Source organism: Hippoglossus stenolepis, chromosome 19 (genome assembly GCF_022539355.2).
Source record: "Hippoglossus stenolepis isolate QCI-W04-F060 chromosome 19, HSTE1.2, whole genome shotgun sequence".
Taxonomy (NCBI): Eukaryota; Metazoa; Chordata; class Actinopteri; order Pleuronectiformes; family Pleuronectidae; genus Hippoglossus; species Hippoglossus stenolepis.
Window position 1 is genome coordinate 7,666,516 of NC_061501.1, and position 27,481 is coordinate 7,693,996.

At 40.5% G+C, this 27,481-nt stretch overlaps 2 protein-coding genes across 4 annotated transcripts; one reads left to right on the forward strand and one right to left on the reverse strand.

The window, feature by feature from the left end:
- On the reverse strand, positions 1 to 15,968 carry rec8b (REC8 meiotic recombination protein b). Of its 2 annotated transcripts, none has more exons than XM_047337861.1 (18): positions 15,803 to 15,968; positions 10,514 to 10,582; positions 10,043 to 10,185; positions 9,213 to 9,288; positions 8,923 to 9,040; positions 7,805 to 7,880; positions 7,253 to 7,320; positions 6,098 to 6,179; positions 5,617 to 5,683; positions 4,228 to 4,420; positions 3,375 to 3,509; positions 2,708 to 2,774; positions 1,702 to 1,865; positions 1,352 to 1,391; positions 1,143 to 1,218; positions 963 to 1,064; positions 688 to 794; positions 1 to 488 (listed from the first exon to the last, which is right to left on the reverse strand). In XM_047337861.1, exons 3-18 carry the CDS (start codon positions 10,125 to 10,127, stop codon positions 415 to 417), a joined length of 1,530 nt encoding a protein of 509 aa, XP_047193817.1. In that variant the 5' UTR covers positions 10,128 to 10,185; positions 10,514 to 10,582; positions 15,803 to 15,968; the 3' UTR covers positions 1 to 414. The 2 variants fall into 2 exon arrangements, with proteins under 2 accessions (XP_047193817.1, XP_034998482.1); XM_035142591.2 differs by lacking the exon at positions 15,803 to 15,968 and adding an exon at positions 10,704 to 10,968.
- Positions 11,758 to 27,449, forward strand: pdcd6 (programmed cell death 6). Of its 2 annotated transcripts, none has more exons than XM_035142592.2 (6): positions 11,758 to 12,020; positions 16,024 to 16,085; positions 23,504 to 23,548; positions 24,475 to 24,645; positions 25,040 to 25,149; positions 26,237 to 27,449. In XM_035142592.2, the coding sequence occupies exons 1-6, from the start codon at positions 11,938 to 11,940 to the stop codon at positions 26,333 to 26,335; spliced, it is 570 nt and encodes a 189-aa protein (XP_034998483.1). In that variant the 5' UTR covers positions 11,758 to 11,937; the 3' UTR covers positions 26,336 to 27,449. The 2 variants fall into 2 exon arrangements, with proteins under 2 accessions (XP_034998483.1, XP_034998485.1); XM_035142594.2 differs by having other exon boundaries at positions 11,761 to 12,020; positions 24,475 to 24,633.
- The last annotated feature ends 32 nt before the right edge of the window (positions 27,450 to 27,481 follow it).

Consider the following 27,481-nt stretch of genomic DNA (forward strand, 5'->3'; position numbering starts at 1 on the left):
GCAGATACAAATTGTGAGGTAAGAAACCACAAAATAGAACCTACAACTTCATTAAGACTTTAAAAACGTCAACAATAACATGTAAAGATCTGGAAACACCATTAAAATGTGTAAAATGTTGAAATTCATAACATGAACAAATCCAAACCATAGAAAAATTGGTTAAAAACCTTTAAAAATGTAAAAATAACACTGGAAAGAAGCTAATTAATATGCCTCAATGTTAAAATTCATATAAAACATTGGATTAAAAAAGAACAAACGCAAGTAAACGTATCAGTGTTAGAACTGATGATCTCATTTGTCACTGTGTCATGTGTAAGAATAAAAATTGACAGGATTCAACAAAACGAGCATAGGAACTAATTCTGTCTACGTGAGGCCTCAGTGTGGATAACTGCAGAGGTCAGAGTCTCAGGCAGAGCTGATGGTCATGTTGCTGTAGGGTTCAGTCTGTAGGACGGTCACGTGTCTGGCAGAGAGCAGCTCTGAGGAGGAGAAGCATCAATGTGAAGCTTCAGATTAAATCAGTGTCATCTGTATTTTCATAGGATGCAAAGACAGTCAAGTACACCTTCAACTGACAAAAACTTCTCTGATGTGCAAATTAACAGCTCCATTGCTTCTCCAGTCAACATCTTGTTTTATCTTGAAAAAATATTAGTAGCTGATTGTCGATTTCCTCACCAAGCAGTTTGTAGAGCGTGTGAGCTGCAGTGGTGCGGTCAGCCTCAGGGGGCAGCAGAGAGTCAAAGGTGACCTCAGTAAACCTCTGCAGGACGGAGGAGATCCAGCTGAGAGAGAGGAGCAATGTGAGAAGTGCATGGTATGATTCAAACTATTAGTATTGTTATAAATAAAGATTCCGTTATTGAGTGTTGAAGCGCTCACACTGTGTTTGTGCACTTGTGAATGTGGAGGAAAGTCATGGTTTCACTAAGGTGTGTGTGTGTCTGAGGCACCTCAGCATGTCCCTGCTCTCTGTGTCAGTCTGCGCCTCGGGCATTTCAATGTTCTCCTCTGCTATAGGCTCCATTAGGAGCCGAGTGTCCTCCTGCGGAGACCTGCACACAAGCACACACACATTGATCCATCTTTTTATCCATTAAGTCGTCCGTCTGTCTAAACATCAAGAGACTCACCATCTCCCAACAGGGGTGATCACATCGCTTACAGACTTGTCCTCTCTGGAAATGTCCAGGATCACATCTAATACAGCTGTTTACACACGAAGAAACAAAGAAACACACAATGAATCGCTGACAGCTTGAAATGAACAATTTGTGTATCAGGATTTGAAAAACTAATTTAGTGTCAGAGAGAGAGAGAGAGAGAGAGGAAGAGTTCTTACATGAGCCATCAGCGGGTTGCAGTCCTGACTCACTGGATATCTAAAAGCGAGAGGGAGAGGCAGAGCTTCGTGACACAGACACAAGGTTTATAATCTAATTTGTCTGACCACTGAACTGAACACACTCAGTTGGCAGGATACAACTGCAGGCGAGCTGCGTAACCTTCATTATTCCAGCGATAGCCTCACAAGTGCTGCCTCATATACAGGCATCCAAGCAAAAGTGGAATTTGGTGAGATTATTTATCAGCTCGCCCTCCCAGATACTGTGTTTGATTTTAGGTCATTTATGTGGATATCAGACGACGACCTGAAAGACAACAAAGAAGACTTCAGTTGGTTGAACCCACCTGCTTCATGCTTGAGTGCCTCAGTATTTCTTGCTCCTGCTCAGACTCCCCTCTCGCCTCCTCTTCCTCCCCCATCTCCCCACTTTGGTTTTTCCCATGCACAGGCAGGGCAGTGAGCAAGGCACACTGTTGCCATAGCAACTGGAGGTCAGCATGAGGGAGGGCTGTGGACGGGGAATTTGGTCACCATTTTGTATTTTCTGCACAAGAGCTGAAGTGATGAGTTTGTTGGAAGTCAGTGCTGTTCACTGAGCTGTAATCAATACTAATAACACGTTTCAGAGGCTCTGCAAGGTCGTCGCTGATTAGAAAACATCTACAAACCTCCTGATGACTTCTGTTCTAGTGTCTCTAAAAACACAGAGGTCGCAGGTTGAGTTTCTGCAACATGAACAGTATATTTCCTTATGGAAATGTGTGCTAATTTGTCTTGGTAAAAACATGAAATACTTTTTCTCAGATCATCTACTTTGCCTCACGTATGAAGATCTCAAATTTACCAGATTTTGACGTTTCCCCCCCAACTTTTCAAGGTTTCCAACCATATTACTTCTATTTTTTGGGGGTACTTTGGTAGGTACAGTACAAATCCCTTGATTATGACACGGAACGTTTTTGGTGTTTTTTACCCTTCCTAGGAAACCTTTCATTACACGACACAACCATAAAGACGTAGCCTGTATCCAGCCACCATATTGTTTCAGTATTTAACCTGGCCCATTATGGACAAAGACACTGGTGCCTGTTGAAAAGCCTCCCACCAGGTCTGCTCTGCTCCCTGCCTGTTTTAGATCAGGTTTTTTCACACATCTCACTGGTCTCTCTTTCTTTATCATTTACATAATTTCTCCTCTTTTTGTCTTCCCTCTTTGTTCTGACCTCATTAACAGTATTCTTTAATCCATATATCCATCCAGGATTTCATTATTCAAGAAAAACGTCTAAAAAGATTTATAGTCAATAGCACAGATGATTTTACAGGTGAATCGTTGCACATGGTACTGACATTCACAGGGGGCGCTGAAGAGCTGAGCAGGTGTGGCCCACTTGGTCAAGTTCAGCAACACACTCGACTGAGAGAAACAAACACAATAGTAAAGTGATGCAGCAGTTTCAAACAGAAGCACACAGAGTAGAGGTGTAAAAGGTAATGATGGTGTCTCAGAGGAAATGAAAGAGGAAAGGAATGAAGAGTAGAAGGAAAGAGGGAGGACAATAAAAACAATGGATTACAATTCCAGTGGACAACTGGAGTTTAATTAACTGACACCCTGATGAAGAGACACTTTGAAGGTTCAGTCTTTGATCATCAGTTGTTCAGTGTCCGTGAAGCTTTGATCCTCTTCAATGTGTATTTATTAGTGACCAAAGACTGTATATAAAGATGGACGACACGTCTACTCTTCCTCCCACTATCCAGAAATTAAGCCAAAATATCCCAGATAACAACACTGCCATATTGCGCAAATGACAGAGCCAGTTTGCGCAGTAACAACCGAGGGATAGAGCTGCAGTATTGTGAAACAATTTATAACCAGTCTATGTACCGTACAATATATAGACTACAAACGGTGTGTGTGTGTGTGTGTGTGTTAGCACAGTCGTCCCTAATAAAGTGCTCATTGACTGTAATTTGTATTGCTGAGTGAAACAATCCCAGTGTGTTTCTGTACCAGATCCAGTGTCTCGGCCAGTGGTTTTACAATCTGTTCCTTCATTGCTCTGTCAGATATCTGGACCTGAGGGTCTGCAAAGATCAGCTGACGCCTGCGACTTCCAGCAGGTTTCCTGATTGGACAGACCCTGATCTGATGGCAGGGAGAGAAACACAGAGCGTCTTTACACGACCTGTGTACAGCACTGGGTCTGTGAAAGGACATCACAACTAGTAGACACATACTGGAAATTATAATCTGTGTGTTGACACACCCACATGTTCTTTCCATTACATGTGTCCAAACCAAACACAAAAAGCTTCTCATGAGTCACTCTGTGGAATGTAAATCAAGCCGATGACAACTCTGTCACTGTCATTGTTTACTTTGTGTTAGCGTTTGACAGCTATGGAAGACCACATGTATATAGTTATAAAGGTTTTCATTCATTTTATCTTTAATATTTTGTATTTAATTGAATTTAGTATCATTTCACTTTCTGATTTTTTCTCTTTTAAATGTTAAAATATATATGTTAATTCATATTTATTGATTCATTAAGATATTTAAAAATTATATACTTGATTATTTTAATTATTTTTTTCATTTGAACAATTTATTGGTGATTAATAATTAACAAGTTCTTTTTATAATCCCTCTTTTTATTGCCCATTCAAATATCAAACAATCAATTACTTTTTTAATGTAATCTATTTATTTATAGATTTACACATTTTATTTTATTTTATGATTAGTTATTCTGGTCCTCAATAGACAAAGTTAAAGAGAAAACCAAATATGTTTGGAGGTTTATATGGTCTGAATTATCTGACAGTAAATACTGAACAATCTCATGACTAGACAGCATCACCTCTTCATTTGAATGTTCTGTCTCTTGGTCTCCTTCTGTCCTAGATGCCCCAGAGGTTGGGGTTGGCATAGCAACCCGCAGTGGAGTCATCTCTAGGCCATGAGGTGCCAGAGTAACGTCCACAGTTTGACCTGACTCCTCATCCAGCAGGAACACACTGTCCCGCTCTCCTCTCACTGCTGTTTTATTCAACCTTGAAACAAGAACACACACATGCTTATAGTAAACACACACTATACCAAATGTATTTATTTAGCTTGTTACACAATAAACAAAATCTTAATAATGAATAAGATTTAGTCACTTGTTTAATGTCTTCCTGGAAACCCTATAAAGTCAGTTCAGATCTATGGGTGTTGAATACACATACTCACTCCTCTGAGCTACTTCTGCATTAATAACATGTTAACGTACATTAACTAACGTTATTGTAATTTGCTAGTGAGCCCAGTCCCAGAACACAAACAGAAAGGAGCAAGAACTTTGTGGACTTTTTTAACAACAGCCAATCTTCACATACATCACAGTTTCATACACACTCCCCTCGTCTTCGCTTTTTGTGATGTCAGAAATAACTGGACTACAATTGATTGACATCTATCGTAGTGACGGAGAAGTGTGATCAAAATGTTTAGACTCTGAATCACTTTTACAGTGCATTTAGGATCGTGGTTGTTATGGAACTTTTCTGGAAGCTGGTGAAAGGAGAACTCAGGCAGCAGCTGATCTCTTATGCAGAAGAGTTTAATGTAGACCTGATGCATCAAGGAGACCAGAAGGTGAAACAATATTCAAACGCAAACAGACTAACATGAGCAATTGTCACCCCAGAGTCTGAAGATGTCTCCCACAGCATCCCAGTATATCTCCCTCTACTTATTCTAACAGCACATCCATGAATGGCTTGAATTGCTGTCACTCTCTATGTTACATGTAGGTGTTCACATCCTATTGGATAGTTAAGCCTAAAGCATGCTTTACTAAATCACATTGTGTCCTTACAGCTTGCCACTGGTGTCTCTGTCTGGGGCATCTGAGTTAGATATGAAAGTCCCTGAGCGTAGACACTACAATGTACTGTTGGTTGGCACCTTTATCTATAACCTGACCTTGGGTACTGCTTGGAGAGAGAAGGGAGTATCTGTGGATTTACACAGGCACTATTCTCCTAATGGTGTACAGATATAGTGTAATATACACGCACACTCCAATCTCCATGTTTCATTGTTGGAACTGTGAAGTCATTGTGGCCAGGTCAATACCAAACATACATGCAATGAGCTTTAATTAGCTATCAGAGGTGATTTTGAAGCTCTCAGTTCTGTTATATACCAAGTACTGTGGGACTGACAATCATTGGTCAGTTTAAAGTTTCTCTACAAGACTCACTGGTCAAAAGAGGACATGGTTCCTTCAAGCTCCCTGGTTCTCTCCCTGCTCCGCTGCTGCTCCACTTCTGTTGAGCACACATGTAAATAATGTTCAGAGAAACAAAGTGAGATATTTACATACAACACATAGATATAAATAAGCAAAACGTTTACGACAAACTGGTTTACACGGTTATACCAAACTGTAACAAATCCAGCTTGCTACTCATTTACTGCTGTTATTACGCAGGAAGTGAATACACAGCTAAATAAACTCTACTTGACTCAACATGTGCTACTTACATTAAAAAACTACTTAGGGTAAACAGTGGTGGGATATTCTTTCTTATCTTTTCAAAGCAAGGCCGGATTCACACATGACACTGAAATGAAAATCTTTTCTTTCCTGGCAGTGAAAACACCCTCTGAGTTACACTAACCTGCTAACATACATGTGCAGTGCTCACGGAGTGATGAATGGTTGAGATAGAAACACACACCTTTACAGAACTGGTCGTTTTGATCCATCAGCAAGTCGATCTCTCTGTCTGTGACCTCAGGAAGATCCTCTCCCTCGAAATTCTGATACAGACAGAGGAAGACAGTCACAGAATGAAATGTCAAGATATGAATAAGGCTGAAAAACAGAAGCAATAAAGGTGGATAATATAGGCAAACTCCACATTATGTCTTGTCCCACTATTGAAAATGTATAAGTTAGAAGTTTTACCATTCTTGCTTTTAATTCAGCCTGCATTTTTTTTTGCGTTATTTCATTTATTTTTGACTCATCTTCAGTGTCTTTCACTGTTTTTCTCTTGCATATATTTTAATTATATCTTTGCACTCTTATCCTTTTTGTACAGAACATTGGCTCAACTCCTGTCGTTGTTAATGTGCTATACAAATACATCTTACTTGACTGAACTGAGCAGTAAAAAACAGAGACAACAAGAAGAGACTACCAATTAAAGAAATTGCTTAATTTTTGAATGCAAAGTGAAAATAAACCCATGGGGCAAGTGGACAAGTGGAGGGCAGAAGAGGACAACAAGAGAAGTCAGCCACACGTCTCTGTGAAGGAACGGAGTGGAAGCTGATGTAATTAAGTCAGATCTTATCAAGTCAAAACAGCCTTCATCTGCTCATGATGCTTCAGGAGGAGAATAATGAGTCATTAAGTGAAGCAGTAAGGAGGCTGACAGTGCAGCAGTGTAGGAGATTTACTGTTGTAAAACAGCTGTGTTTATATGACTAAGATAATGTACTTCTGCTTTCTCCTAAGCACTGTGCGTGCTGAGCAGTGAATTCAAAACAACCAGTTAGGCATCAGGTATTTTACTTCCACATTCCCCACCACCATTAATGTCACTGCATTTACCATTTACAAAATTAATGGACTTTATTCAACATTTGTTTCTCATAGATATATTTCTTAAGCAGTGAAAAACACAAACCTCCAGCAAAACTCAGTGGAATTAAACACTACATCATCCCACTGATAAAAGTGAGAAATTTCTGTTGTCTTTATGTCCTTTGATTTTCAAATTTGGTGCGTTCCCTGCTGTTATGTTCTCATATCATATTAAGCCTGCTACATCTAAAAATGATGACTGTGATGTTTCGTGTCTCTGGACTCTGAAAAAAGAGGTTACCTCAGCAGTGGTGATGACGAACTGCTCCTTCTCTCTCAGCGTGATGGCGACTGAGGGTGACCTGAAACCTGGTTTAACACAGCAGGAGGAATTCAGAGCCACAAATGTTTGTAGCACAAGAGGGATGTGAGCGTCAAGTCAGATTCCCCTGCGTTTGTGGCACTTGAATGATAGTGCCAAGGGAAAAAATAGCCAGGAGAATGAATTCTGGGTCTGGCTTTATCCTCGACTGATGCATTTTAACACAATATCACAAAGTAAAATTATATTAAGCAAGGTGCGACATCCCCTGTCTTTAACCCTCAACAAGGGAAAAACTACCAAAAAAGCCCTATTAACAGGGGAAAAAAACGTAGAAACATATTCATACATAAGAAATTGTCTGATTGAGATTAAGGGAGCCGCAATGACATTTGAAATGGAGGAGTTATTGCCAGTCATGGTAGAATATGTGAGTAGGCATATTGTATATCAAGCAGTCTTGTAATCATAATCCATGATCAGCTGCCACCACAATAAGACAGAGCTAAAATCTTTCAAATTATGTCTTACCCTCGTTGTCAAGTGTGGTGCGGGGTCTGGGCACCAGGGAGTGCTGTGAACCCACAGCTTCACTCGTAAATGCAGTCTACAAATAAATAAACATTACAAACATTTCATACAGTTAAACTGATTTATTTTCCTTTTTGTATGATTTTAGAGTGTGAACTGAGTCTTTAGAAAAATGGTTTCAAGACCAAATTGTGTTAAAACATGAGGTTAGGGTTGTTTCAAAAGAAAAATGTTTTCTTTTTCCTTCTTTTGCCTCCATGTACCAAAAGCTGCTCTGTGGTGAACTGTATAGGGTGACAACATGATATATCTGATATATTATGTCTAGAATAGTGAATAGGAAATTGAATCTCAACATGTAGCGGTTTCTGATTTACCATGTGGAAGCTAAACTCTAAAATAGTAAACCATAAAATATATATTATTGTCCCAGTGCAATGTAAATGTCATTCTGACATTTCGAAACCATTCTTTGTCCTTAAGAAACCCTTGGTGCTGAGCTAAATCTAAATCACATGTGGTATTTCCACAGGAAAAGATTACAAGGAGGACAAAGTTCAGACATGTCAGCCAGATTTGCAGCAGCCGGAACTGTGTGAGTAAGTAAAAGCTATCTGCTATGATTTACTCTGTCGGACAATACAAAGGGTTTGTATGGAAGATATCATGCAAAAATAGCAGATTGAGAGTGACCTAAACTTGTGTATGAAAGGTAATGAAGCAATAAGTCACATACAGGAGTTGATGGCTCATGTTGTGTGTGCTAAATACAGTCTGAGTAATCGACTTACTGCTATCCAATTGTATTTGATGACAAATTTACTGCTGTTTTGGTCATCAAAGGTTTAAGCATTTATGTCAGAGAAGAGCCAAAAGTCATAAATCTAGTTAGATAAGAAGCCCTCTCTCATTAGTTAACTGTTCTTCAGATGTGGGAATGAAATCCTGGAATCTGCAGTTTGTCTAAGGCATTTAAAGATGTATTATATGGGGTCGGGATGGGGATCTTGTGCTACACTAGACATTAGGTTACACAGCCTGTGAAGTTATCTGGTCTTCAGAGCCACAAAAACACATACAACATATGGCTGTACTGGTGCATAAATTGTAAATTGTACCTGGAGTATTTTATAGGGGCTGAGGAGTTGGTCTGATTCCATGAGACCGAAGAAGGGGTCCTGAGCTCCCTCTGCCTCTTCCATCAGGTACAGGCTGTCAGGCACATTCAGGGCCAGCCTGTCGGATAAAGAAAGAGGATGACACACCAATGTTACTACCAAAAATATTCAAAATAAATATAGCTCAGTCTTCCACAAATACACACAAGCTCTGCACAGTTTTGCATAAAATGTTCCCCAAGCTACAAAACACCCTTCCACTGTGTATTTTCCCCTTGGTGTGTGCATACCTGTCAGACTCAGCCATGTCAATGCGTGAGCATCTCTTAGCACGCAGCAGGCGGTCGATGGTCTGTTGGATCTCCTCTGGAAAAAAGGGGATTTCACACAGAAGTCTTGGTATTGCAAGAAGATTTATCACACATAAATCAAGTTTTAAAATATCTGACATGACAAATGTGTACATTCTGCTTCCGCTCTACACAAGAGGAGGCGCTGAATGAAATAAGGCGTCTCTGTAATTACATTGTTTTCAGCATTTATCATAATTTATAAGCACTTCTTATGCACAAACTTATCGATTGGTTATTGAAAACTAAACCCTATTCTAGATTTTATGTCAGAATTATCTCATGATTTATGGTTGTATTGTATTTTACAGATGGATGAAATTAAATGCAAGGCACTGATGAATCCAAGACCCCCTTGGCATCTAGATCTGCTTATGATCCTGCACTGTATTTCACAGATTTTAATCAAACATAAAGACTGCATGATCATGAATCTGTCACATGCAATATCGGTGTAATTTAGAACCAGATGAATAGAGACTGTTGAGCTGTGATTGATAATATAGCTTTCAACCAGCTTTACTGGAATCTGGGTCAACGGTAACGTGGTTAATTTGGGAAACAGCCATAGTGTAAAGTATGTTGGTTTTATATTGCACAAAAAGTCTCTCTGTTTCTCTCTCTTCCTCTTACTGTCGTCTCTTTCACCTACAATAGCAGGAAGTCACAGCGTATGATGTGTCAACAATGTAGATAAGAGGAGAGTTGTGACTGGATTGTGATTTTTCTATTCCTGGCCTTTCTATTCCTGCTCGCTCCGTCTCTCTCACCGAGCAGGAAGCGACACTGGCTGTGGTAGACGACCACCACTCCATACTGCAGCTGGGACGACAGGTAGAGAGAGAAGCGAGGCATCGGCAGGTTGGGCTGCGATGGAGGAACCTGAGCTGTCACGTAGCCCAGAATGTCCCCGCTGTAAACATTGATCAAAATGCGTTAAAAATGCATTGAATATGTCAACATAAATAACTAAATGTTTAAATTAATATAGGCTGCATATAAGCTATTGAAAGTAGGAGAGCAAAGAGGGGGTATTATCTTCAGGCCACCTCTAACCTCCCTTTCTCTGCATAAGATGAACATTAACAAAAGTATCTATCTTTTCTTAATTATTGAGTAATATGATGAATGAACATGTTAGCTAATGTTACTGATTTACAACACAAAAACAAATTGCACCTTTTATCTGATCTACCTTATTATTCAAGCAGAGAGACAGGTTAGCATTAGCCATTTCTTACCATGTTAGCTTGACATTGACTTTGAGCAGCTCTCTGCGAGTCACCCTGGTGCCTCTGGTGGCTGCTAACCTGGACAACAAAACACATTTATGACATTTAATAAACTTTAGCTCACAGGTTATCTCTGTCGTGTCTTGTCAGGCTCGCTAGCTTCGTAGCTACTAGCTAACTAGCTTGTTTAAAAACTCACCAAATAGTGGAGAAACATCCGGTGTGACGGTGGAGGACATTTGGATAGTAAAACATTATTCCACGTTTCTGTAAATATCAGACGCAATGAGGGGGAAAATGTAAAAGTTTATGAATTTATAAAAGTGTAAAATATGAAAAGTTAAGAAAGTGCGCTGCAGTTTCCCCGCCTCCAATCACAGCGGACCAATCAGATTTAAACATTCATCATTTTGAACGTGATGCGTTCATGAACTATTAGAAAATAGTATTCAGGAAATGATGCATTCAAAGTTCGGAGAAGTGATCAATTTACACTAATGTTACATTAGTGTAAAAATAAAAATGTAGATTTTTCTTTTTTCAACAGTTTATATGTGTACTTGTATTTCCATTTTATTTACACAATGGCTACAGCATACATTGTACTCACCCCCCACTGCTTTTAAATATCCCCTTCATCGCATCTATAGTTTGGTACTTTGGTAAAATACCTTTATATTTATTGAATTAGATACAGTCTACTCAAACTTGACTACTTTACAATGATTTATGTCTAAGCATTGTTTGCACGTTTTATCATTTTGATACTTATGTAATTGTTTGAAGATTGGGATCATTTGGTATCATGTGTGGCAGAGATTGGTTTCATTTGATGTAAGATGCCACACGTCCCTTTTGCCCCAGATCCTTATTGCCTGGGGCCCCGAAAGTCCCTTGAAACCTCCCTGCCTAATGACATAGTTACAATACATAAAGCTGCAAACTGGCTTGACTGCCTGTAGCTCTGAACTATTTAAAGTCTCTGTGCAAATGAACAACAATTCTGTTTTACTGTTTTCGTTTTTGTTTTTTGTTGGGAAAACAGATTATGCTCTATTCCAGTTGGTTTCTATTATTAATTCGTTACAAGCTGTTATGGTATTGATCACTTTTGTTTTGTAGAATATCAAACTGAATAGTGTCTGACTAATTTTTCTTTTCTTTTTATAAACTTTTCTATTTTTACTCCGCTGAGTGAGGAGAGGAAAGCGTGACGTCACTTTCCTTCAGGGTAGTGGTCAGTGATTGGCCACGCCCCTGTGCGCGAGAAGGCGGGCGTTTGACGTCGGACGGGCGCGTCGCTGGCGGAGAGAAGCTGCTGCTGCTGCTCAGGGACTCGAACTACAAACTCCGGCGGCAGGAGAGACGCAGTGTGTCGGTCTGACTCTCTCAAGCATTTCCTGCCTGGCTCTTTGGTTAAAAAAACAACAAAAATGGCGTATCACAGTCCGTACAGAGCTCCAATGCAGAACAACGCTCCCCCGGACCAGGGCTTCCTGTGGAATATCTTCCAGAGGTGAGTGCGCTGAGGGCGGGTTGTGCTTCGCTGTGTGTGTCGGCAGAATGACAGAGTGTGTGTGTGTGTGTGTGTGTGTGTGTGTGTGTGCGTGTGCGCGCGTGTGTGTGTGGGGGTGGGGGGCTGTGTGTGTGTCTTCACGGTTGTGTCTTTACTCCTCATGAGTATGTGTGTGTGTGTGTGTGTGTGTGTGTGTGTGTGTGTGTGTGTGTGTGTGTGTGTGTGTGTGTGTGTGTGTGTGTGTGTGTGTGTGTGTGTGTGTGTGTGTGTGTGTGAGTGACAGCGGAGCTCCGCAGTGAAACGAGGGATTTGTCAGCTCTCGTGTTTCCTCGCAGCTTCCTGGAAACATCTGCCGCCCGGTGCTCAACGCGGCCCACAGCCGCTACACGTCACTCAGCAGGTCGCGTTACATATCGGTGCATTACTTTAGCTCAGTTGTCTTCTTGTTGGCGTTCAACCAGTGAACCCATCTCCCCCTTCACCAGTGTCCAAAACTGGGCTCCAAGGACCTCCAGGAGTCCTTGAACGCCTCTTACCCTGATCTCCCTGCAACAATTCAAGATTTCTCCTTTTAATACACATATAAAAAGGGAAATATTTCATTAATGCTTTCTTCTACTATCGCCTCTCTTCCCAGTCAGCATAGTAAAACCCTTTCAAGATGGGGTTCCCTTCAGAAACCTGCCAGTTGTAGGTGTATATGACGCAGTGTACAGGCTGACATGAATGCCAGAGAGCAGATCTTCAATACTAAGATCATATCTATTGTAACCTGTGTTGTTTTCTGTCACCGTTTAGTCTCAGTGGCGGCGTTCAACCATTCACTGTCATCCATTTCACCACAGCCTGAGTCAAAAGTGTGTCAGCAGCATCTTAGAAGGTCACGGTGGTTGTAGGCAAGGAGGGAAACACTTGAAATGCTTTGGTCCCTGCTAATAGTTAACTATACAGTTATGTAATACTGCAGAGGATTTTTTTTTTTTTCCTCCTCCCGCTTTGCTTTCTTACAACATTGAGATGCTGCAGGCATTGCAAGGCTTTTGAAACGGGCTTAATGAATTATTTATGTATGGTGCAAACCCCCCTTAGAAATTAGGTCAGATGTATATATTTTATATATCTTTTGCTTTTGCTAACAGCCACGCAAACAGATGACTATTACATCTGTGTGCACACAAAGTCATCATCACTCTGCTTCTCACAATAGGAACACACACTCGTACACTGTCGTCTCTCACATGAGCATTGTGCTGCCTCATGTTGCCTGTTGGGGAAAATCTGGCAGAGCAGTGCTGGAATTCCCTCAGTCATGTGACCAGAGTCAATAGAGCATAGTTGACGTGGGAGGTCTCTCTGTGTCTGTGTGTCACGCACACACACATGCACACACCCCCTACCCTTCTATGACTCACTGTCCTGCTGTTGGAACACCCGCTCAGGTCACAGCCCTGAACTCGGTTTATCCTGTCTCATCATGAATCTGTATTTTTCTGACTGGACATGTTGACACGTTGACAGATTAGTCATTCATTCTAAAGTGTTTTGCACAGGGAATGGTAAAAGTAGACTGCAGTCAATCGGTTTCTAAATTGACTGTTTATTTTCTTCTATTTATTAAATTCCATGACTTGACGTGAGAATGAATCTCGAGGAAGTCAATCTCATCCTTTTGCCAACTTACCGGTGCTTGATGCTGGAATTACAAAAATGTTTGCACCCATCCCTTCACGAGTCAACAACAAATAGCACTTGATAGAGCGCATACCTCCGCCAAGGCCCAACAGTCCACAAAAATTCAACTGAACCTTATTAAGTTGCGCACAGTCATAGATGTCAGGCCTCTGAGTATGTTTTTCTTTTTAATCAAGACCCATGAATTAAGTCCTGGGAAATCAGTGAAAATATCCCAAAACGCCCCCATCGCACAATGTTAAAGAAAGTGGAAAAAAAATCCCTTGATGAATTCCTGATCTGAATTTAATTGCCTGACCCATACCACAACCTTCCACCAAGTTTCGGATAATCCATCCAACAGTAGAAAACACAACCTCCTTGGCAGAGGTGTTCAGGCTTAAGTTCGGTTTAGATCCACAACGCAGATTCATTTCTATTCAAGAATCTGTCTGTGACTTCAGTGTCAGTGAGTCTTCTCTTAAGCAAACGGACTACGTTCACAATTTGAACCTTAGAAACTAGAAATAGTAGCAATGGAAACTGACTCTTGGACAATGGGCTTTCCATGGAAGGTTTTGTGAATGCAGCTTTAATTTGGACTTTGAAGCAACGGTGACATTTTCTTACTCTTGGACCAATTTCTGTGGAAAGTAGGGCGAGTTTTGTTCCAGAAACCATATTCTAACCTCATTGCTTAATGGGACACAGTGACACATGGGAAAATCTGAGCACAGTAACCCACTCAGCCATGGTGTTTTATGTTGCCCTTTTTTTTTACCTCCCAGTGTTGTATTTGACTTCGTGAATTTAGACCACCTGTGCTAGAAGAGAAAGTTTTAACGACTTGTTTTACGTAAAAGTCTGGTGAGGTGACTCTACCTGAAACTCAGTGAATGGGTCAGTGGAGGGAAGACTGGGGGAGAACGAGGGAGAGGTGATGTACACACTACACGTCTTTGAGTTAATCTGTCGGTGTTTGTAAAAGGTTGGGTACCCCACTCCCGGCTCTAACCTAACCACTCGTCACCACCACTGTGACAAAGCTCTCATTTATGGAAGCATGCTGAGAGCTGTGTTTCTCCCCAGGGAGAGAGGACAAGCTCTCCTTATGTAAGGTTTATTTTTTATTTTTTTAGTTGGGAGCAAGTCAAAGAGAGGGGTACACACAGTGACATATATCTGATCACTGTAAATAAAGCTATGAATGCTGCAGATATTAGGATATGATGTCGTACCAACTGGGAGCAGAAACTCAACCCACACACTTGGCACTGGGATTGTCCTATGTGTGTGTTTTTTTTGTTTTTTTTACTTAGGGGGGTTCCCGTCTCCTCTCCCGCTTCTTCTCTGCTGGTATTCACCGTGTGTTTATTCATTTAGCTCTGTGTTGATAGGTTGGGCCTAGCCGGTTGCTAAGGAACAACTGACTCATGGGATATTTGACTAAGCTACATGACTGTAGCCCATATTATTTCAGAACTTTGGAGCCTGTTATGCGTGTCATAGTCCAGCCTGTTAATGTTTTTCCTTCCATAACAAAGAGAAGGACTCCTGTCTGAGATAGAGCTGAGAATTTGAAACCTTATCTCGAAACCTACATGTTCAGCTAACTTGTATTTAAGTTTAGATGGTTCAACAATCAAAAGAAAGAGTAAGCACATAAATAACAATTACCAATGATTAACTTCTGGGTGTTGGTCTGATGACAAAGCATTTCTACGTTTAGTCAAACACAAGAAGATACACATAAATCCCAATTAAAGTTATAACATTGTATAAAAGAAAATATGTCACCACTTTAATCCACACACGTTTGAAAATAAAAAAAGAGCACGAACGACATGAATAAGAGCGAAAACACAGCTAAAACAAAACTAGTAAGAGCTAGAAGACAACAAATAAGAGTTAAAACAATAATTTGTTCAGCTCTGTAGTGACAATTTCACATATTAAAAGGAGCTTTCATAGTTTTGCCTCCTTTTGTGAAGACAGAGCAAAGACGTAATGTAACCAGTCCCTCTGTGTTTTTCTTCATAACAACTTTACAGTTGCCAACATTCAGTTTCACTTTGCTGAGGATCAACACTCACACTTTGAAAAGCACATACCCAGCCTCTCTAGCTGCTCTCAGGGGAGACACGTGTGGACATGCTTCCTCGTGTGTCTCTATCACAGACCTCCATTCAGTCCCAGTTGACTGTTGAAATACTAACACGCGCTCAGGAGGATAAGGTTTCAGCTGACGAGCGCCGATGCCCGCTGCAGTTGAGTGCATGGGTGTGTAAAATGGTTTATGCAGGCGCTATCTAATCTGTGTTTTCCTCCCCAGGGTTGACAAGGACAGAAGTGGAGTGATATCTGACTCAGAGCTTCAGCAGGCCTTATCGAATGGTATGTATCTGTGTCGCTCTTTTAAAAAGAACTTTTCTATTCACTCTCTCAATCTCTGCCACTTCCATTTTTGTTTCTTTCCATTGGCAGTTTATTAGGCACTCTTTGCTGAAACCAATGCAATCTAATACAGCAGTCTGGCAATAAATCATATCTTAATTAAGGTTGTAATGTAACTTTTTTGTTGACTTGTTTTAGAGATTCATTGACTCGAACTAGTGATCATTATAAAGGATATAGTTTGTGGAGCTAAGAACACCCTCCATGCTGCCTCACTGCCCTTGTGATGACCATAGACTGTATTTAAACATGGATGATGCATGTTCACTTCCTCCCACTATCCAAAAATAAAGCCAAAATATGCTGGGTATAGGAACACTGCCATATTGCGCATTTGGAGCCAGATTCTGTGCCAATGTCCTTACGATAAACGCATACGACCAATCGCAAGACAGTCTCAGCTGTCACAATTATGTTTCACCCCATTTTTATATCATCAAATAATTAATTAAAACCAAGCTTCCTGGAAAAATGCAGACTTGAACATCTGTTTGATAAAAACTACCTAACGAGACGGAAAAAGATTTATCTAATCCATTCCCCATCCACTATCACTGAATAGCCTGGGTTTATGACCTAAACTGCAGCCAGCCACCAGAGGGCGATCAAGAAGCTTTGGCTTCACTTTTGGGAGCTGTCATGTCTGCCATCTTTATATACAATCTATGGTCCGGCTGGCTGGGACTCAAACCAGGAACCTGCTAGAGCATATATGCCCATGTGATACCCACCTCAGGTTTCGGCTGTCAGATTCCCATGACCTCTACTTGCTTCAGCAACCAATTCATACCACGCAAGCTCATGCCAGCTTGATTAGCTAGATAGCTTGAGAGAATAGAAAGCTTGACAGGCATATAGCACCTATCTCAAGAATGTTTTCCAATAGAGTGCTGCTGAATGAGAGTTCATCTGATAGAGGTCTCAAAGTATCTCAAAAATGTGCATGAAAAGGACTCGGACAGAAAACATAAAGATTACAGCTTCTCGTGATGGAGTCGTTCTCTGTCCAGGAGGATGCTCCGGAGGAGAGGGATTCGAACAGGATTAAAAGTTCAGTTCCTAGTTGGTTTCCTGAACTAGAAAATATGTGATTTTTCTAGAGAGTTTGATGGGCAGTGTTGATTAAATGTCACAGGTCATCTCCTCTGCTCAAGTCGCTCTCGCTCAGACTGAGAGGAGCTTCCAAAAGGCATCAGGCTGGTAAAAACTGTGTTCATGCCCCCACATAAACACAACACTGCACCAGCATTGTGTCTAGACCTTGCTCTCAATGTGACATGGAGAAAGATGGATGAGACATATGCTGTATATCAGAGCGGAGTTTGCCCTGAAGCTCTGGTTTATAACAGTTTAATATTTGTGTTCTCATTAGAATATAAGGTATTCATTCCTCATCAGCTTTATAACTGAATTGTTCGGGTGTCTTTTGAAGACCGTTGAGCAGATTGCGATCCTCGGAAAACCCATTTTTGTGTGTGTGGGCACCTCCAGAGGAAACAAGAAGAGTGGAAGCCAGCAGCAGCACTGAAAGAAGCTTTTATCAGGCTCCACAGCGGCTCTGGCTCAGCATACTGATAAGTGCGAGTGTGTGTTTGTGCGTGCATTAGAATGTGTGTTTATCTACGTGGGTCTTATTCTGTTCATCTATTTTGTTTTGGTTTTGATGTTTTTTACTTGGCGTGTGTGTGTAATTATCGGTGTTGTTTGTTTGTATGTACGTAGATGTGTTGCGTACACCATGCTGTGAATGTGCCTGCACTGAACAGCAGGTTGCCTGGTTCACTCTCCGCCAGTTCATTAGGCTCACTGTGATGTGACACAGAGCCAGTGAAGCTGAACATACTGCGCCGCATCCTGTCCTGCGGTTTGCACGCTAAAGCTGCCAGACCTGCCACTGTCCGTGTGTTGCCGCTCTAATGTCGCCACATATGCTCGGACGGTGAGGAGGAAGGCACTGGTTGGTGAGGTGCAGTTTAGATTTCTTATCTCTCCATTCTGTACTCGGCCATCCATCAGTACCTTTCTTTTTTTGCATTTCTAAAATCAATGTCAGCCTCCTCTTCCCTGTTCCGTATGAGAAATTTTTCTAAGCGAAAAATCTGCCCACAGGATGAGGTATTTTCAACGGTTTCCAACCCAGTTTCTCTTTTATCCAGCATTTGGATTCCTCTGATCCTGTATGCTCTTTGTCAGGATGCCATTTTTTTTGTCGTCTTTCAACCAGCATTAATATCTCTTCCATTTATATCTCTTCCTACTGGCAGATGATTACTTGCCTTCTCTTAATTACAAAGTAACAAAATTACATGTTTTCTCATCCACTGGCATCAGCTCAATACCTGCTGTGTCATCTGGACGGTTTTGTCTCCTGTCACTGCGACTTTCTATCTTTGTCTCTCGCCTATGCTCCCTTACTCAGTCCCCACCTTTCGCCCTCTCTCTCTCGTTCTTCATCTTTACCTCCGTCTCTCCATCCCTCTATCATTCCTGGCTGTGAAAGTGTATCATCCTCAATAATACCGTGATTGCTTCAGTGCTGCTGAAGTGTATATGGATGTTTTTGTTGTGGCTCTGCCTTGTAGCCACATCATTTTATATGTTTTGGCCTCTCTCTGCTCAGCAGTGGGTGGATATCATACCCAACTCTCCGTCACTCTCCTGTGCTCACAGATTTATTAATTCCCCCTCTGAGGTTATGTTTTGATCTGCATTTGTTTGTTGGTTAGCAAGATTATGCAAAACCTACCAGATGGATTGCCAGAAGGATGCAATATGAGACAGGGAGGAATTCATTAGATTTTAATGCTGACCTAGATCAGGGGTTAGATCCAGGATTTTTTTCATTTCATAATGTAAGAAAGAGCATTTTGTTAAACATTTTATTTTATTTCCCAGAGAATTATTAGTGAATCTTGATTTTAAAAAATCAAACATTTTATAGGTTGGTATCAATGGTTGTGCAATTTCGTGCAGATTTAAACAGCAATCTGGATCTAGTGGATTTAAATGTGGTTTCATAGGGCCATAGGTTTTACCAGCCGCTGTACAGTAACAAATAGGGCTAGAAACCTGTAACTACCACCAATGTGTAGCGGAGAAAGGTAATATGGCCTTAGCTATAAGGCTTGATTTAATTCAAGGGGACTGTTGGGACTTGGCAGAGGTATGCGCTCTACTGCGTGCAATCCACTTCTCCTTGAGTTATTTATTTAAGTGTGTTGGAGTAGCAATAGCCATGAAAATAGCTGACACCTGCCCAGAAACTGCAGATGCGGAATTAGCTTCTAGCTACAGTAAATCTGTTGCAATGCATCTCTTCTCTTTGCTGGAAATAGTTCCTGATAAATGTAACTAAACTAACCATGGCTGAGGGAGCACCAGCCTGCTGTGCAGATTGCCAAACCTGGTTAAATGACAGGAGTCAAGGAGCTTGTTCAGCAATCCTTCCCTTGACAACCCTACATTTGAAGTGTTTTGTAAGTGAGGTGTAGGTGAGGCACAATTTCATTATTTTTTATGTTATTTATCACCAGTTCTGCTTTGCCACTTCTACTTTAGCAGTGGATGAGATGCCTTATACACTCACTCTGTTAGACCCTGTAATTTGTCTGCGGCATCTACTGTTCATGATTGACTGGATTCCTAACCTACTGGTTCATGTGACACAGGTTATTATCTGGCATAAACCATAAACAAAAACTGAGAATGACTGGCTGACTGCTGAATCATTGGCTAGTCAATGTTCTTTTGCAATCTCTCAGTTCACCAGCATCTCCTCTTAAACTCTCCTCTGCTTTAACAATACCGTGTTGTCCCGCCTTTAAAAAAAATCGCAAGTGAAACCAAAACAAACGGCCGTTTAGACCAAAGAGCAACCTCTGAGTTTTCAAACAAACATTGGTCAGCAGTGTTACGAAAAATGTTTTTAAGTATTTGAAGTTTGAATAGACATAAAATCCCAGTCTTGCAGATGTGATGGCATTACCTACAGATGTGAGAAGATTTGTGGAAACTGACCCAGAGCACATAGTCAGTAACACCGACTAAAAAGTTCATGAGTTTGAATCCCCTGGTAACTGGGACTTATTCGCCAATAATGCAGCATTTAATGTATGTGGATACATTTAAATACTGGAATCGGAGATATAAGGTTTTCAACTAATCATCCCTCCCTAATGTTTGATTTGTATTTTTTTCCTTTTACATCTCGAGGTTAAACTGTTACTTTTTTAATTTAAACACTATTTAGTTAGTGTGTTTTGGTTGAAATCCGGGAAACTACTTTGTGTGGTTTGTGTTTAAAAGTTCATCCATTTATGCTTGCGTATGTCAAGTGTATTTGTACAAGCATCTCACTGAACCCCAGTGCAACCTGTTATATGTATGTGTATACATTGCAGTCTGTTCACACTGTTTTTCCACAAGTCTGCCTCCCTCCTCGCCTCCTATATCGCCCCTCTCTTCCCATCTCTTGAGAGAGCGCAGTGTGTGGACTGGACAGAACTCGTATTGTCCCATTTGGCAATCAGATGCACACAAACATCTCAACCATACAGACTGCCTCACACCGGATAGCCGCGGTCTGTCTGTCTGCTCATTTTGCAGATTTAAGGCAGATTTATACACAATTGAGACAAAATCCCATGCTCCTGTTTGTAATTAATGTAGAAACACATGTAGAAAGCAAGTTTCATGATCTTGAAAGTAATAGTTGAGGTTACATTTGACTTTTTACTGGGATTTCTGTGATGGTCAGATCTCAGTACAGAAAAGAAAAATCTTGTGCGAGATTGAGATTTATAGCATAGAATAACATATTTTGGAGTGAAATTATGTTATATGCTAGATTGTTTGAGGCAACAAAACTATATTCTGTGCTCATTAATATTTGCAAGTTTAGCATTATCCATGACATAATAACCCATCTAATGTAGTTTTATTTGTGTACACTTTTCTGTTCTCCATATCTCAAATTGCTCACCTAAATGTGGACATTGTACAACTTCTTATCAGTTTTGTTATGGTTCCTGTTGGCTCACAGGGTTTATGTTAGTAAATCATTCTCAAATCAACAATTGTCAAATTTACAGACCTGACTGCTAATACATCCTGATGTGTTTTAAAAGGGACTAAGAGGACATGTAGTGAAACTAATTCCATAGCCACTCTCCAGTCTCTAAAATGCTTAGGGAGACGAGCCTTTAATCGGTCTGCACTGCTGAAGATAAAAACACAGCACTCTGTGACCGGGTTCTACAAATTGATTCCACATCAATACGCATATGAATCTCTTTGTTTTTTGCTTGAGAGCAGCATTATCAGGGTATAGATTTTGGCTTGAACGCTGTCTCCAATTGGACTTTGCATGTGGTCCCAGAACAGCTCCACCCACTGTCCCAGACAGCCTCACCCATCAATAAAACAAACCAAGGCAGAGGGTGGAACTGTTGAGTATCTCCTCTGAACTCTGAAGCACTGCAGGGACATATTTCTGTGCCAAAATCTTGGCTATCATTTATGGAGTTTGTTTGAGATAAAATATACCTTTTTATTTAGTTGTACGGTTTTAAAGAGAATCATCTTATCTTGTTTTATCTCACTGCAAACCTGCTCACTGCTGGTAGAGCCAGGGAAAAGAAAATCTAGCAGTCATGAACAGCACGGTGTGAAAAAGGCTCCACACTATGCCGACAAGGTGTTACGATGCTGCAGATAGGGTTTTAGGGAGCAATCCCAAGTAGGCCAAAGAGTTCAAGTAATGGCTCAAAATCTGCAAATGTTATGTGGGCCTTCCCATTTCCTTATGTCCCTTCTCTTTTGTTCCCTTTGTTCATTATCTCCCCTCTAGCTCTTTTCCTTATTTCTTCTCTCTTGTCTCCTCCCTTCTCTGCATCCTCCCTCAGTCACTCTCCTTTGTTTCTCGCCGTGAACTGTGGGCCTCTGTAATGAAGTGAGATGGTGAGTCAGCAAGGATTTAGATGGCCCGATAGATCTCAGTGTGTTGAGAATTGAGTGTGTGAAGAAAGGCTGTAAATTATAGACACCCTGCTCAGCTCAGTACCCATCAGTCTTTTTCTGGCCATATAGATGACAGCAGTTTGTCCTGCAGATGAAAAATAACTATTTCTCTTGTGTTTGGGGAAAAAAAGGGCTTGTCACAGAACTGGCTTCAAGTCTGTTTCTTCCCTTTTTAGGAAAACTTCTCCATGAAAGACCTTTGATGTGAGATAAAAATGGATCATGTATTTCTTTTTTTTGTTCGTTCTTGTTCTTCTTTGCACTGGTGTCCATTGGACATCAAAAAATATTTTAGGATGTTGCTGATTACTTTTAAACCCCTAAATGTGCTAGGACACTGACTATTTTCTGTTTCTATAACTAAAAACTAAAGGACTATTCTTTCCTGATCAAAACAATAGAATTTGGAAACTCAAATGAACTGTAGTGCACTACCTAGTGTGACGTGTCAAAACGTCTCAAGTAATGTTCTATCTTTGCAAATGGGTTTTGATTATGGGTCCATTCTGTCCCACAAACTGACAGTACAAATGAAGAATAGAGAGTTGGTCTGATAATATAATTCTCAATATTGTTAATCTCAAGATCACTATTAACATGGTGCCATTTTCTTATCCCAAGATAATGAAGTGAATAATCCAGGGCTAAAAAACTGTTTACCGAGAGAAGATGATATCCCAAAATTATTATTATGAGATACAGGAGTGGTCCCTCCTAAACATAGATAGAGACACAGAAATGATCCTAAGAGAATCTGGTGACAAAGCCATGATGAGAAGAAAACTGATTATTTACTGGAGATGCTGTCAAATTTAAGCTGCGATCTGGAGGTAAATGCCCCTGCAAAAAAATTATTAAGGCTGCGGCAGCTCCTCTCAGCTTCTGTACTTTGACAACAGCATTTTCTCTGACAAGCTTCTAGCACTGTAAAGCCTTTATTCACTCATACTTTTGTAGTTCTATGATCTGTTTGCCTTTATCACTCATGTATTTTTAACTTCCACATGATTTAGTTTAGTTGTTTTTATCATCATGGTTTAAGGCATTATGTTTTTGGGTTTATCTATCCGTCTGTACTTCCCATTCTTGTGGTAGCCTCAAAAAATGTTTTGGCCTCTTGAACTCAAGTCTCCCTTTAGGAATTTATTCAAAAGATGAAAAGATTTGATTTCAAAAATACAATTCATGGTGACCTCATACGAGTCTGGAAAAAGAAATGTATGTGGACTGAAACTGCACTGTTGGTGGAGGCATACAACCGCAGTGCGATTATTCTAGTTTTCAAATACCAAAACAGCCCACATTGCATTGGTATGTGACCGGTATCTTTCTGTCTGCAGGCACATGGACTCCTTTCAACCCGGTGACGGTCCGCTCCATCATATGTAAGTAAATTCTCAGATTGACACTTGTTTATTTGTTTCCTCTCCATGACGATCGGATAAATGAATTACGTTTTGAGAAAAAACCTGAAGGCTCAAACAAAGGCCTCAGTGTTGCTCTAGTGGAAACCTGCAGTCAACACTAAAGGGAGGACGAGAGCGCACCAAGAAGGAAGTGGGAAAGCTTGTCTCGTAAGGAAGCTGTCGGTGGCCTCAGATGCCAAATATTGACCCGTTTCCACTTTCAAGGCAGTTGCATTATGCATTTGATGTTGAATACGTCTAAATATAGTGTAATTCAGTTCTCTGTTGGCAGCTTTTTAACTTCAGTGCTGTAGGTCAGACTTAACTTCCCTATACACATAAACTACAAACACTACCTGTGGAATTATTTGAAATATGCCACCATAACAATGTGATATTTTGAACATGATATCTCGCTCCGGTTTTTAATATACTTTTGTTTCTTAATATAATATAACGTAGCATAGCATAGCATAACCTAGTATGTTTTTGTTGTGGGACTTGCAGAGTAAATCTCTATAATTCCATTGCCTCCCGTTCTCACAGGGCCATGCTCAGTAAATCATTTTGTTTAAAAGTCCCCCCGCAAGAAGCCTATCCTGTGATAGCACTCCCTTTGTGTGGAGGTAATTGGATTGAACCACAGGGGGGTGAGGAGTGGATTAAAGTTGAGGGGGATCAAACTGTTTTCTTCCACTGTTGTGGTGTTTTAAGTCTTATGAAACAGGAGTTAGTCGAGTGTGAGGCGTCTCTTCCTGAACTATATGTAGTAGCATGATTGCTTTCATGACAGGTTTCATCCATCACTTCTAGACTTCTGAGTAAACGTGTGTGTGTGTGTGAGAGAGAGAGACATCAAGTGAATACTACATTTTATTCTCAAATTTCTCCCCTTTTTCATTCAGCCATGTTCGATAGGGAAAATAAAGGCGGTGTGAACTTCAACGAGTTTGCTGGCGTGTGGAAGTACATCACGGACTGGCAGAACATCTTCAGGAACTACGACAGGGACAACTCCGGCTTCATTGATAAGAACGAGCTTAAACAGGCGCTGACTGGATTCGGTGAGACACAAAGTATGCTGGTATATAATTACATTGAATCGCTGTGGTGGTGGGCTGCGTGGCTGTTTAGATGACTAATCATTTCTCTGAGTTAGAAGGTCAGATTCTGTCTTTTCAATTCCTCTGTGCGTTTGTATAGACCAGCATGCTATTAGAACACTCTTTATAGAACTACTACTTTATACATTATTGTGCAGTAAATACACTGCTAAAGCTTTACTTTCACGCTCATAAATCCTTTTATTTGTATTTGACAAGCAGCTCCTGGCTGGAATCTACAGTGCTGAGCACTTATTGTTGACCAAAACGATTAGTGAGCATTGACTTATGGAAAATTTACAGAGAGTACACGGAATGTTTCAAATGTCTGAAATGTTTAAAACATCATACTTGTTGTTATGTGCAGGTTATCGTCTATCAGACCAGTTCTACAGCACGTTGATAGAGAAGTTCGACCGCCAGAGGAAGGGACAGGTGGCCTTCGATGACTTCATCCAGTGCTGTATTGTACTACAGGTGCCACATTTATGCAAATTAATAAAAAATGGATCTCATTCTCAAAAGTATCCAGGCTATTAATTCACTTTGTAGAAGCCTCTTTGGCAGCACTTAAAGCTTTGAATCTTCTCGGGAAAGCCTCAATAAGGTTTGCACTTATGGATCTGGGTAGTTAACTCTATTTTTCCTGGCAGATCCTCTCAAGCTGTCATATATAATGGAAAGCATCTGTGAACTGTCAAATTGAAGTCTCGGTCTCTGGATGTTCAATGGGGGTTTAAGTCTGGGTGTTGGCTCAGCCACTAAAGCACAATCAGGGACTCGTCCCACAGTAGATTCAGTTGTGTCATTGTCATGCTGCAGGTAGTCTCATGTGCTGGGGAGCAGGGTTTTTTCACATGCTGCCTTCACTCTTTCCTTAATTGTGGCCCGTCTTCCTGTCCCTGCCCCCCCTTAGAATGACACTGCCACTACTATGCTTTACCACAGGGATGGTATTAACCAGGTGATGAGCCGTGTCGGGTGTTTCTGCCCAACAGCTTCAATATTTGTTCTGACATGCACTGTTAATTGCAGGACCTTATATATACACAGAGGTATATGACTTTCTAAACTATGTCCAATAGTCAGTTTGCCACACAGGGACTCCAAATACGTTAAGACACATCTCAAAGATGCTAAAAAGAAAGATAATGCACCTGACCACAAATAAGAGTCTCACAGCAAAGGGTCTGAATAATTCTAAAAGTAATAGATTCAAGTTTTTGATAGATTTTGTTGAATTTACAACAAAAATGTGTAAAGGGTTCTTAAAACTTTCTGAAGAGATGATTAGGACCCTTTTCAGAATAAGTAAAGGTGTGAACGCAGCTAGATGCATCCTCAATGCGTCCTGAGACAAAAAACATATTCTGGGGTGGTCTTGGACGCATTTGGCCACACCCTCTGTAGCTGTGTGAAGCACTTTTTTGAACCAATGAACGTTTACTGTAACAATGCTATTAAATCCATACAATATGCTGATGTAGAATTTGAGACTTTGGAGCAGTTTGGTGTTGTAATATTCTAAAAGTAAATTTGTATGTCTTGTCCTGTCTTTTCACAGAGGTTGACTGACGTGTTCAGGCGGTACGATACAGACCAAGACGGCTGGATCCAGGTTTCATATGAACAGTATCTTTCCATGGTCTTCAATATAGTATAACGCACACGGAGCACCACAGAAGAGCACAACTGGACACAACTGTGCCAAAGCTCCCGGCACCTACCGAATGTCTGCCATGGTGGACACTACAAGTTTTTTTTTTAAACCTGATTTTCAGCACAGTTGGGCTGTTTCACACAAATTTAAAAAACCTTAGGCCTCCCAGGGGAGAAAAGGGGCCTCCAATAGGTTATTGTAGGTGCTTGAATTAATATATTTTGTGAAAATATACTAATTATCTAAAAAAAAAAAAAAATTGTTTATGTAAGTAAACAGCCGAGAGACGGTCTCCCACCGTCTCTCAGCTCCTCGACACGTAAGCTGTCTCTTTTACATTGGTGTCTGTGAGCTGCTAGTTCTCATATACCTTTGAATACCTCTATTTCCCTTTAACTCAAACTCTGCACGTTGAGTCCTTTAATTTGAGGGAATTGGGCCTGAAAAGTCCTTAAATGTGATGTTAAGAATGTGTGGGAACCCTGGAACCTATCACAATAAAACAGAGGTACGCTAATTTCTTTGAAATTTTCTTTTTTAAAACCCTCCTGATAAGATTTGTCTGTGAATCTAAAACTTGATGTTCAAAAAAAAATCTTGTAGTGTTTTGTTCGTTCACCAACATGAACGATGTCCGTGTTGGGGACTCGGTTGGGGGAATCATTATGGACACATCTGTCTTTCTTGTCAGTCTAAGTGTTATTGTCAACAAACCTTTTAATGTCTTAACTTTAAATTGATGAAAAATATAAATGATGCATTGTAAATATGATTTCAGATGCATTGCATGCTTATCAGGGAAATTTAGCCCCACTTTGAAGCATGCTTTCCCTTTATCTCTCGTTTTTTTTCCTCAGCCCTATTTTGCTCAAAGCCATGTTTACAAAAACTGTGAAAGCAGGTGACGCTCTGCTTTGAGATTCACTGACATGCCAGCTTACATGCCATATTTGTACAAACATTTTTAACTGCAAATCTCCAAATGTTAGAACATAGGATTTTTTGGTAGCGGTTGAGCATAATGCCTTTAGTATGGCTTATTTTTTGTGCATGATGCCTTAAAATGTGTAAAAACGACACAAAAGAGAAATCTTTTATTAAAAAAAAAGTAAGAACATCTGATGTGGAGTCTGCTTTTTATTATTTTGG

What these genes read in the sequence shown, in the direction of transcription:
- rec8b (XM_035142591.2), bottom strand. Translation starts at nt 10,759, where the DNA reads ATGTTTTACTATCCAAATGTCCTCCACCGTCACACCGGATGTTTCTCC. An exon ending in GCCCCTATAAAATACTCCAG is followed by an intron (nt 7,881 to 8,922) that starts GTACAATTTACA and finishes ATTTATTTGTAG; the next exon opens with ACTGCATTTACGAGTGAAGC. An exon ending in AAACGACCAGTTCTGTAAAG is followed by an intron (nt 5,684 to 6,097) that starts GTGTGTGTTTCT and finishes TGTGCTCAACAG; the next exon opens with AAGTGGAGCAGCAGCGGAGC.
- pdcd6 (XM_035142592.2), top strand. Translation starts at nt 11,938, where the DNA reads ATGGCGTATCACAGTCCGTACAGAGCTCCAATGCAGAACAACGCTCCC. An exon ending in CTGTGGAATATCTTCCAGAG is followed by an intron (nt 12,021 to 16,023) that starts GTGAGTGCGCTG and finishes TTTCCTCCCCAG; the next exon opens with GGTTGACAAGGACAGAAGTG. An exon ending in TCAGCAGGCCTTATCGAATG is followed by an intron (nt 16,086 to 23,503) that starts GTATGTATCTGT and finishes TTCTGTCTGCAG; the next exon opens with GCACATGGACTCCTTTCAAC.